Source organism: Medicago sativa, chromosome 8 (genome assembly GCF_051527215.1).
Source record: "Medicago sativa cultivar Bolivia chromosome 8, Bolivia_mono, whole genome shotgun sequence".
NCBI lineage: Eukaryota > Viridiplantae > Streptophyta > Magnoliopsida > Fabales > Fabaceae > Medicago > Medicago sativa.
The window spans coordinates 78,444,109-78,456,883 of NC_140756.1; the positions used below are offsets into that span (position 1 = coordinate 78,444,109).

Consider the following 12,775-nt stretch of genomic DNA (forward strand, 5'->3'; position numbering starts at 1 on the left):
ATCTCTCCTAATTACTCTTATCACTACTAATTGCTCATCTCACAACACAGCCCAATTTTTAATATTTTTATTTTATTTATCAAATCTTATTTTATTTAATAATAAAATAAGTCATAACAACATAACAACTTCACCACAACAAAATATCCCTCATAATTCAGTTATAAATCATATAACCCATTCAACTTCATAAATCATAAAATTCACACATATCAGTCATGAAAATCACGTAAATCATATATATAAATATATTTTTAAATAATCGAATAATTAAGACGGGCGTTACAACTCTCCCCAACTTATAGAATTTTCGTCCTCGAAAATTTACCTCAGATCAACGATCCTCACCCTCCGTCTGAGTACCAGATAAAGCAAACACCTTCCCACTAGCTTGAGCCTTCTTAGGTTTCTTGCACTGTGAACCCATGTGACCTTCTTCATTGCAATTAAAACACACCACATCATCATGCTTACACTCTATAATAGTATGTCCCTTTCTACCACAACGAAAGCATCGTTTCACCTCTCCAGTACAAGCATTACGCTTATGGCCCTTCTCACCACATGTGTAGCAAACAACCTCAGCATTAGTATCTTTCCTTCCCGGTTTCCTTTCATCATTCACCCTTTGACTATCCTTATCAGCAGGGGCATTGTAAGGCTTATAACGATTTTGTTGGTTCTTACTCTTCCGCTCATTCCTGATCTTGTAATGGGTTATAGTATCTTCTTCATAAATTCTGCAACTGCTCACCAGCTCGGAAAAATTACGGATCTGCTGATATCCAATGGCCCGCTTGATCTCAGGACGTAAGCCATTCTCAAACTTAATACACTTAGAAAATTCAGCAGTCTCAGCAGTGTAGTGTGGATAAAACTTAGCTAATTCCACGAACTTAGCAGCATACTCAGTCACCAACATTTCACCTTGCTTCAACTCAAGAAACTCAATCTCTTTCTTCCCGCGAACATCCTCCGGAAAGTACCTGTTTAGGAACTCCCTCCTAAACACAGCCCAAGTAACGACCGTATCATCTTGCTCTAAGTTAGGTAGAAGACTAACCCACCAGTCATCAGCTTCCTCAGATAGCATGTGCGTACCAAAACGCACCTTCTGATCATCAGTACATTGCATAACTCTGAAAATTCTTTCAACCTCCTTGAGCCACGTCTGTGCTCCATCAGGGTCGTACCTTCCTTTGAAAGTAGGAGGATGATTCCTCAGAAAAGTCTCCAACATTCTCACATCGGCATTAACACCAGCACCAGCATTTGGTTGTTGTCCTATAGCTTGGGCCACGGCTTCCAAGGCAGCAGCCATCGCAGCATCATTTCTTCCAGCCATTCTAGTTCTCTTATAACAGATAAGATTTGCAGCTTCCAGTTTTCTTCACTGCGCAACACACAACAATTAGAATAACACAATAAGGGTATCCTAACTGTTAAAACGACACAACTTGACTCACTACTTGGCCGGACGGACCGACCTGCTCTGATACCAAATGTAACACCCCGTTTTCCCAACATGAAAATTTCATTTAAAATCAGAGTATTTTGATCACAACGGAATGTCACATACTTCAATTAAATCGTAAAATGGATAATAATAATTATCCTTCAAATTCAACATCATGAAAAATCTTAAACTATTGCAGCGGAAAATAGTTCAACATTTAAAAGTCTTGGCACGCAGGCCTTATTGAAAAATCCCATAAATTAGTTCATAAAAGAGACACGTAAGGAATAGAAGTAAAAGCAAGCCCCCATCCCGTTACGTATCAGAGCACCTAGACACCAACTGAGAGTCCACTCATGAACGCCTCTAATCTTTATTACCTGCACATTACCCACGGTCGAGGCAACATATACGCAGAAGGGGTGAGATTTCATAATCAATACATTAAGCATATAATCCAATAAAATGCATTTAACAACTTAAACATTAATAACATATCAACAATTAACAATTAGCATAATTTTTCATTACATAACAAATACAATCATCAATACCATTACTAATTCTCATCACAAATCATAATCAACTTAACACTCAACTTGACGACACCACTCATCCTTGACCATGCAACTCTATCAACTCGACAACATCTTGACAACTTAAACATCATGAACCTCTTGATATGCAAATGCATTTGGTACCAATACAGAGCATCAAGCTCCCAACCAACTTATATGAGCGTAATTAGGCTCTTCAGGGCATCAAGCCCCCAACATAGTGAGCAAAAGCTCCAGGGCATCAAGCCCTCACCAATCATGTGAATGACTAAGCATTCCAGGGCATCAAGCCCTCAACCAACTTATATGAGTATGCAATGGACTCAACTTCCAACAACTTAGACAACGACGTGTACAACTCATACGACTCATAATCATGGACAACTTCTTAAATTCCAACAACATAGACCGACTCATGCAACCTCAAGACACTAACAGTCGACAACAGAAAACAGCAGCAACATACAACAATTAACAACGCTTGAATGTGTTAACATTCACATAAGGAATTAATTACATCAATATAAATATCATAAAACATCATTATAGCATTCATGCATCAACACTTCTAATTTTCAGTTACCATAACAGACTTCTGGAGCTTATGAAAGCATCCCAAACAGCTCTCTAACTTACTTCTAAGGTCATCTCAAGACTACACGTGCGAAAGGATCGCATCGGGACAATTTTGGGCAACTAACAGCTTAACTCGCAGTGGCGAGTAACTTCACTCGCACTAGCGAGCAAAGTGTGCATTCTGGGTTCCTACGTATTTACTCGCAGTGGCGAGTTATTCTGCTCGCAGTTGCGAGCTCACAGGTCACTCGCAGTTGCGAGTTGCATTGCTCGCAGTTGCGAGTTCTGGGTTCTAGCTCGCAGATGCGAGTGTTCTTGCTCGCAGGTGCGAGCGATGAATGTCAGTACGGCCAGAAACCTAAAAATCACAACTTTTCACCTATATTCATGATTCCTTCATCCAAATAGCATCTAATTATCATCTTAAGTCATATCTAAGGTCTGTATACTAATTTTGCATCAATCTAACATCTGTTCTTGATTTATTCATCAAAATTTATCCTAAACCTAATTCTCAATTCTCACCAAAACTTAACCTAATCATGCTAAATTCATCCTATAGAATTATACCCTTAATAATATTGAAAATTAGTCTCACCCTTACCTGGTTATGATGAAATCGCAGCTCTCCCTCTGGTTCTCCTCTTTTCTGACTTTTCTCCCTTTTTCTCCAAAAACGTACGTATTATGTTTTCTAACTTTTGTTGTCTATTTATCTCTCCTAATTACTCTTATCACTACTAATTGCTCATCTCACAACACAGCCCAATTTTTAATATTTTTATTTTATTTATCAAATCTTATTTTATTTAATAATAAAATAAGTCATAACAACATAACAACTTCACCACAACAAAATATCCCTCATAATTCAGTTATAAATCATATAACCCATTCAACTTCATAAATCATAAAATTCACACATATCAGTCATGAAAATCACGTAAATCATATATATAAATATATTTTTAAATAATCGAATAATTAAGACGGGCGTTACAACTCTCCCCAACTTATAGAATTTTCGTCCTCGAAAATTTACCTCAGATCAACGATCCTCACCCTCCGTCTGAGTACCAGATAAAGCAAACACCTTCCCACTAGCTTGAGCCTTCTTAGGTTTCTTGCACTGTGAACCCATGTGACCTTCTTCATTGCAATTAAAACACACCACATCATCATGCTTACACTCTATAATAGTATGTCCCTTTCTACCACAACGAAAGCATCGTTTCACCTCTCCAGTACAAGCATTACGCTTATGGCCCTTCTCACCACATGTGTAGCAAACAACCTCAGCATTAGTATCTTTCCTTCCCGGTTTCCTTTCATCATTCACCCTTTGACTATCCTTATCAGCAGGGGCATTGTAAGGCTTATAACGATTTTGTTGGTTCTTACTCTTCCGCTCATTCCTGATCTTGTAATGGGTTATAGTATCTTCTTCATAAATTCTGCAACTGCTCACCAGCTCGGAAAAATTACGGATCTGCTGATATCCAATGGCCCGCTTGATCTCAGGACGTAAGCCATTCTCAAACTTAATACACTTAGAAAATTCAGCAGTCTCAGCAGTGTAGTGTGGATAAAACTTAGCTAATTCCACGAACTTAGCAGCATACTCAGTCACCAACATTTCACCTTGCTTCAACTCAAGAAACTCAATCTCTTTCTTCCCGCGAACATCCTCCGGAAAGTACCTGTTTAGGAACTCCCTCCTAAACACAGCCCAAGTAACGACCGTATCATCTTGCTCTAAGTTAGGTAGAAGACTAACCCACCAGTCATCAGCTTCCTCAGATAGCATGTGCGTACCAAAACGCACCTTCTGATCATCAGTACATTGCATAACTCTGAAAATTCTTTCAACCTCCTTGAGCCACGTCTGTGCTCCATCAGGGTCGTACCTTCCTTTGAAAGTAGGAGGATGATTCCTCAGAAAAGTCTCCAACATTCTCACATCGGCATTAACACCAGCACCAGCATTTGGTTGTTGTCCTATAGCTTGGGCCACGGCTTCCAAGGCAGCAGCCATCGCAGCATCATTTCTTCCAGCCATTCTAGTTCTCTTATAACAGATAAGATTTGCAGCTTCCAGTTTTCTTCACTGCGCAACACACAACAATTAGAATAACACAATAAGGGTATCCTAACTGTTAAAACGACACAACTTGACTCACTACTTGGCCGGACGGACCGACCTGCTCTGATACCAAATGTAACACCCCGTTTTCCCAACATGAAAATTTCATTTAAAATCAGAGTATTTTGATCACAACGGAATGTCACATACTTCAATTAAATCGTAAAATGGATAATAATAATTATCCTTCAAATTCAACATCATGAAAAATCTTAAACTATTGCAGCGGAAAATAGTTCAACATTTAAAAGTCTTGGCACGCAGGCCTTATTGAAAAATCCCATAAATTAGTTCATAAAAGAGACACGTAAGGAATAGAAGTAAAAGCAAGCCCCCATCCCGTTACGTATCAGAGCACCTAGACACCAACTGAGAGTCCACTCATGAACGCCTCTAATCTTTATTACCTGCACATTACCCACGGTCGAGGCAACATATACGCAGAAGGGGTGAGATTTCATAATCAATACATTAAGCATATAATCCAATAAAATGCATTTAACAACTTAAACATTAATAACATATCAACAATTAACAATTAGCATAATTTTTCATTACATAACAAATACAATCATCAATACCATTACTAATTCTCATCACAAATCATAATCAACTTAACACTCAACTTGACGACACCACTCATCCTTGACCATGCAACTCTATCAACTCGACAACATCTTGACAACTTAAACATCATGAACCTCTTGATATGCAAATGCATTTGGTACCAATACAGAGCATCAAGCTCCCAACCAACTTATATGAGCGTAATTAGGCTCTTCAGGGCATCAAGCCCCCAACATAGTGAGCAAAAGCTCCAGGGCATCAAGCCCTCACCAATCATGTGAATGACTAAGCATTCCAGGGCATCAAGCCCTCAACCAACTTATATGAGTATGCAACGGACTCAACTTCCAACAACTTAGACAACGACGTGTACAACTCATACGACTCATAATCATGGACAACTTCTTAAATTCCAACAACATAGACCGACTCATGCAACCTCAAGACACTAACAGTCGACAACAGAAAACAGCAGCAACATACAACAATTAACAACGCTTGAATGTGTTAACATTCACATAAGGAATTAATTACATCAATATAAATATCATAAAACATCATTATAGCATTCATGCAGCAACACTTCTAATTTTCAGTCACCATAACAGACTTCTGGAGCTTATGAAAGCATCCCAAACAGCTCTCTAACTTACTTCTAAGGTCATCTCAAGACTACACGTGCGAAAGGATCGCATCGGGACAATTTTGGGCAACTAACAGCTTAACTCGCAGTGGCGAGTAACTTCACTCGCACTAGCGAGCAAAGTGTGCATTCTGGGTTCCTACGTATTTACTCGCAGTGGCGAGTTATTCTGCTCGCAGTTGCGAGCTCACAGGTCACTCGCAGTTGCGAGTTGCATTGCTCGCAGTTGCGAGTTCTGGGTTCTAGCTCGCAGATGCGAGTGTTCTTGCTCGCAGGTGCGAGCGATGAATGTCAGTACGGCCAGAAACCTAAAAATCACAACTTTTCACCTATATTCATGATTCCTTCATCCAAATAGCATCTAATTATCATCTTAAGTCATATCTAAGGTCTGTATACTAATTTTGCATCAATCTAACATCTGTTCTTGATTTATTCATCAAAATTGATCCTAAACCTAATTCTCAATTCTCACCAAAACTTAACCTAATCATGCTAAATTCATCCTATAGAATTATACCCTTAATAATATTGAAAATTAGTCTCACCCTTACCTGGTTATGATGAAATCGCAGCTCTCCCTCTGGTTCTCCTCTTTTCTGACTTTTCTCCCTTTTTCTCCAAAAACGTACGTATTATGTTTTCTAACTTTTGTTGTCTATTTATCTCTCCTAATTACTCTTATCACTACTAATTGCTCATCTCACAACACAGCCCAATTTTTAATATTTTTATTTTATTTATCAAATCTTATTTTATTTAATAATAAAATAAGTCATAACAACATAACAACTTCACCACAACAAAATATCCCTCATAATTCAGTTATAAATCATATAACCCATTCAACTTCATAAATCATAAAATTCACACATATCAGTCATGAAAATCACGTAAATCATATATATAAATATATTTTTAAATAATCGAATAATTAAGACGGGCGTTACACTTCCACTGTTGCTCATAACACACTGAGAGGCAAGATGTTGCGTAGAGGAAAACCTCACGCCAGTTCACTACACCATTAATATGTACCCTTGGATTAAATGGATAGATGGTTGAGATTTGGTGTTAACGAATCCGTTGACACCTGGTGTCAACGGATCCTATCTCTCTCTCTCTCTCTCTCTCTCTCTCTCTCTCTCTCTATATATATATATATATATATATATATATATATATATATATATATATATATATATATTTTACTTCATTAGACAAATAAGTACTTGGTGTGGTGGTTAGTTTTCTAGTTATTTGCTTTTATGTACAGGGTTCGAAACCTTGATCTTTCAATTTTTTCAAATTCTGCTTTTTTTCTACTCCAAGGGAATTGAGCTTTTATTGCAGAATTAACTAGTATTAATGGCGCATTTATCAGAATTTTTTCTTAAAGAAAAATCAAAAATAAAAACAGCAGGAGTTGAGGAGTTGAACTTGCGACCTAATGCGAGTTGAGGAGTTGAACTTGCGACCTAAAACAATTTTTTATAATTATAATTCACTAAACCACTACGTTAATACAATCAATTGTGAATTTTTCAGCTTTTTCCTATTTATTATAACAAATCCGATTAAAGAAAAGGCCAGTCGTCTTCAACCTCCAGCCGGGTCATTTTAACCCGGTTGAGACCCTCGAAACCCGAAATTGAACCCGACGATTTAGACCGATTTTGAACGTCGAAAATGATGATTATAGAAATATGATGCAATTGATTTGTGGCAACGTTTATTTTAAGTATTAAATCAAATATCATGGTTTTTTTTTTCATTAGATTTTCTTTTCTTTTGCTGGTTTCATTAATGCCGATATGGCGTGACTGCTTTTTCGCCATTGAAGGGACTCCTTATTCAAGGTCCTGTCTTCTTTAGTTTTTTTTCTTGCGGTAAGCTAACTTTGCCTTGATATTCCCCCTACCCGTAGGAGTCTGAGGAGCCTTTAAATTGTTTCTACCCATTCACAATTTTATTTTATTTTCTTTGGTGGTAGATAACAAACATGGCTGAAAAAATGCCATCATTCAAGCACCTCACCAGTGGATATGGTGGAAGGGTTGTATGAACGGTTCATCAAAGAATAGTCAGAAATTATCATAGAAAACAATAAATAAATTGGAATGGATGTGTCATTGAAATCAAGAAAAGGAGAAAAAAAAAGGAAAAAAGAAATAAATATAGTGTGAAAGGCAACACAATAACACTGGTGAGGTGTTTAATCCGATGGTTCAAAAAATTTAAGGGCTAAAGTACAATTGAAGGTACACGGTACATACCATGCAACCTTCAGCATGACATGACATCATTTGAAAACGTGGCTCATTATTATTGGATGTAGGATAACTTCACCAAAAAAGTCAATTGAACAACTTCACCATAGAATTTTCCTTCCCATAATTGATTTTTGTGGCCGTGAAATAACGCACTCTAAAATCACTGATCAACTAAACAAATCGCCCATATATTTATTTACTTTTTTGGTACAAAAATCACCCATATATTTATATCCTATTATAAAATATCTTTGTCAAAACAAGCAAAATCGTAAAATCCAATTAAATAGGATGGACAACGGTAATATGTAAATAAATAACAAAACGCATATGTCAGGTGGTGGTAAAGCTAAGCGTTCGTTTCTGCAATTAATCTGGCTTCTTTCTGTTTGGGTTTTGTGGAACGAACGCAATAACCGCCTTTTCAATAATGTTATATCTGATGTACCTAGGTTGCTTGATAAGATTAAATCTTTGTCCCTAGCGTGGCTCTTGGCTAAAAAAAGCCATTTTTGTCTGTGGCACCCAGAGGTGGTGGTCAAGCCCTTTGGCTTGTTTAGGTATTGGCTAACCACCTTGTTCAGGTTTAGTTTTTTTGTTTGGTTGGATCTGACTCTTGTTGTATGGTTCGAGTGGTGTTCTAGGCACATCTTGTGCTTGGGAGCTACTTTTATTTCTGGTATTTAATTCCATTTTGGCTTGTTAAAAAAAATAACAAAATGCAGTTTTGACCGAAAATCAATAACAAAAAACATGTGGTATTAAAATGGCCTAATCAAAGAAATGATTAATCAATATAATTAAATTTAAAATAAATTCTTAATAAAAATTACAACATGTTCTTCATCCTCCAAAATAAGAATCTTCAATCCTCTCCTTTACTTTGCACATGAAATAGTCACATAGAAATTGTCACGGGTAAATACATGTCATTGCATACATATACAAACTGACTTGGAAAGAGATTGACATTGACTTTAATTTACGATCGTTGTGAAAAACAACGAGATAAAAATATATGAAACTTAAATAGAAATTTTGGATCAGATCCAAGCAAACATTGTTCCATTATAAAGCCCATTGGCTTGATCTATGTAATGATCTATATATGTTCCTCAAAAGCATGATTGAAACATCAATCTTCAACCTTAATCGGTGATTTGAGATTCCTAAACATTTCATGTCATTCAAAAATTCAGGTATGAACAAATCTATCTACAGAACAATTTTCATCTAAAAGGACAATGTAATCATAACTTAGTATTCATGTTTCTAACTTGTAGTTAACGATAGAGCACAATCATGAACAATCTCTACATAATCATGAGTCGGAAACAATATTTCCCTCTCTTCATAGTATTTTAAATTGTTCATTTTATGTAAAAGTAATGGATATGCTAATTCAACCAAAGATAATAGAGAACTTTGTGAATTTGTCATCAATAAGACTTTAGGACACATGCACCTGAAATTCAAAATTACATGTGGTGCATTTTAGATATGTGAAAATAGTTAAACTACTATATGCATATACAATTTTAAAATGTTTAATACAAACGTTCAATTAAATGTAATTGTAGCCTCGTGCACAAAATATAATTGGATATATGCGTAAATTTTTTAGGTACATATATCTAAAATTAATGCCAAACATATATATGTTTGGTATTAATTTTTACAAGAACACGCTATTTTAAAGTTTCTAAAATTAATGCCAAACATATATATGTTTGGTATTAATTTTTACAAGAACACGCTATTTTAAAGTTTTGTTTGGATGAAGATATGCATAAAATTAGTAAATGTATCTAACTAACAATTGCAAAAATATTAACTATAGTAGCAAATATAACATCACAAAATATCTACAATATAAAGTAGACAATAATCTCATTACAAGTGATAATCTATGACACTGCATCAATTCACATACATGTAATAATATAACACATGCTCACATGAAATGTTGAATTCATATTTAATATTTAAAAAAAATTAAAACACAATTAATATGTTAAAGATTTTAAATTAAAACAATCAATTTTTAATATCGAATAAATCACATCAATGTTATTTCATTAACATAAATTAAACACGACTCTTTGTGTCATGTATTTCAAAAATACCAACTACACACTTGAACCACCAACATATCTTACAAAGAATGCATATCTTCTTCATTCTTCATGTATTTTTTTTTTGTTGAAGGAATTCATTCTTCATGTATTTAAAATGAATATTTGAGTCATTCAAGTCAAGTGAGAATGAATATTATATATATTAAATATATAGAGTGATTGTAAATTTTAGACAATATTATATTTATGGATTATGTATATAGTATTTATCAAATAATTGGTTAAATAACAACATAAAATTTTATAACATTTTATTTTGTTGTTAGCCCTCTAACTATTAAAGTATATAATTTTGTAAAAAATTATAGTGTGCTTCTATAGATTTATATAAATTATATATTACTTAAAAAGTTTAGTGCCTTTGAATATGGGGCCTTGAGTAGTTGTCAATGTCAATTGTGCTAAAAAATACCACTGCATTTCAATGTCAATAACATATTTTTGTTTTTGTATTGATCGTAGTAACATGTTTGATAATAATGCAAGAATTTTTCAACGTTTATAAGAAAATAGTATTTTAAAGTATTAAAGACAACTTTTAGAAAAAGTAAGTAATTTCTAAGTAATTACAATGAACTTAATCATTATTTTTTGGCTTAATATCAGTTTTCACCCCCTAACTTTCACGAAGTTGCGATTTTGGCCCCCTAAGAAAAAAATTACAAAATAGCCTCCTAAGTTTTGCAACTGTAGCAGTTTTGTACCCCGAAGCTAAAATAAAAAATAAAAAAAATAAGACGTGGCACCTCACTTAGGGTGCCACGTCAGCGTAGACCGAGTCAAAATTGGCCTTGGGGGCGAAAACTGCCGTAGGTGCAAAACTTAGGGGGCGGTTTTGTAGTTTTTTTCTCAGGGGATCAAAATCACAACTTTGGAAAAGTTAGGGGTTAATACTGCTATTAAGCCTTATTTTTTTTACATTACACTCAATAAAATATTTTTAAACTCTAAAAATGATATTTATGTATGGTTGGTTGCAAACATGTTTTCTTCATTTTTTTCATGCAATATATTGGAAATATTACACCCTCCACAACGCATTTGATATCAAGTATTATCTCATACAAGGAAAAATAAAATTATACGCATTTCTCATTATAACCAAAATAATATGCAACACACAATTTTTATTTATTTATAACAATACATGCAATTAAAAAAATGAAGAACCTAATTAGTTATAAAATACACACATTTTCAAATTTATGAGGAAAAACCTGATCGTGTCTCTGCCATTTAGGACCTGCTTGAGTTCGGTGACATCACCACTCGGTACACTTAACTATTTAATCTCTGTTTAATCTGTTCTGTGTATTGTTGTTATAGTATTTGATATTTATTTTTCTAACTTAAGACTATTTTTTTAGATGTCGTGTGTTGAATGCTGAAAGGCTAATGAGTGAGATCTTCTAAGGTTTCACTCGAAGGATATGTTGAGTGGTTAAATGGCAATCATCTTTTCGGGATTCAGAAAATTTTATCTTTTTCAATAATGATTTTACATCAGAAGCAACTTTTCTTATTGCCAACAGTGCATAACAGTAGCGAGTTGCGAGTACCACTTATGATGTTGTTGTGGCAATCATAAGGCCGTCGGGGCATCATGACGAACCCGACAGAGCTATGGGTTTCTGCTTTTTCAATAATATTTCGGTGGCCACCTCTTACCTTTTGGCAAGGGTAAGTTTAAGTCTGTGCACCATGAAAATGGAACAAAAAAATTACCCATATATTGGGAAGGTGATAGCAATTATGTTGGCGATGGATTGGGGATTGGATATAACATTAATGTGCCTTGTAAGTTTGATAAATGCCACTGTCAGTCAGTGATTACATATATGTCTGGAATAATTTATTGTTGCCTGTTGTTGCTGAGTTTAAACCTGATATTATAGGTGAATGTCCGATGACTCCACATGGCTTTGCCACAAACTGTTGTACTTTGTGTAAGAATCTTGGTAGTTAGTTTGATTTCACAGTCAAACAATCGTCAAAAACTTAAAATATCAACAGATAATTTTGATAGTTTAAATTTATGTAACTCATATTAAATCAATGAATTATTTATATAATTTATTTTAAAGTTTTTTTTTGTTGGTGCAAAATTTATTCTGATGTTAACTCATGTAAAACCATTGTCTTATCCACTATTATGGTAACTTATTTTAAAGTTAAGTTATCAAAATAATGAATAAAACAATCATCATGAACATACAAATCAGTTTCTTTTTCGTTGAAATACATATCCGTTTATTTTTATTCCATGGCAACAAAGTTAAGAATATACTAGATCATCGACCCGTGTGATGCACAAATCATATCAACTATAACATACCAACAATATAATATAACGTAAAAAAATATTGTTTTCAAATAAGTCACATTATAAACATTGATCCACATTAACCATAGCACGATAATA

General features: G+C 34.7%; 2 protein-coding genes across 2 annotated transcripts; both read right to left on the reverse strand.

Moving 5' to 3' along the window:
- Positions 1-216: 216 nt before the first annotated feature.
- Positions 217-1,450, reverse strand: LOC146901858 (uncharacterized). Its single transcript, XM_085735208.1, has one exon. The coding sequence runs from the start codon at positions 1,343-1,345 to the stop codon at positions 335-337; it is 1,011 nt and encodes a 336-aa protein (XP_085591334.1). The 5' UTR covers positions 1,346-1,450; the 3' UTR covers positions 217-334.
- A 2,069-nt stretch (positions 1,451-3,519) lies between these two features.
- On the reverse strand, positions 3,520-4,753 carry LOC146901859 (uncharacterized). Its single transcript, XM_085735209.1, has one exon. The coding sequence runs from the start codon at positions 4,646-4,648 to the stop codon at positions 3,638-3,640; it is 1,011 nt and encodes a 336-aa protein (XP_085591335.1). The 5' UTR covers positions 4,649-4,753; the 3' UTR covers positions 3,520-3,637.
- Positions 4,754-12,775: the final 8,022 nt, after the last annotated feature.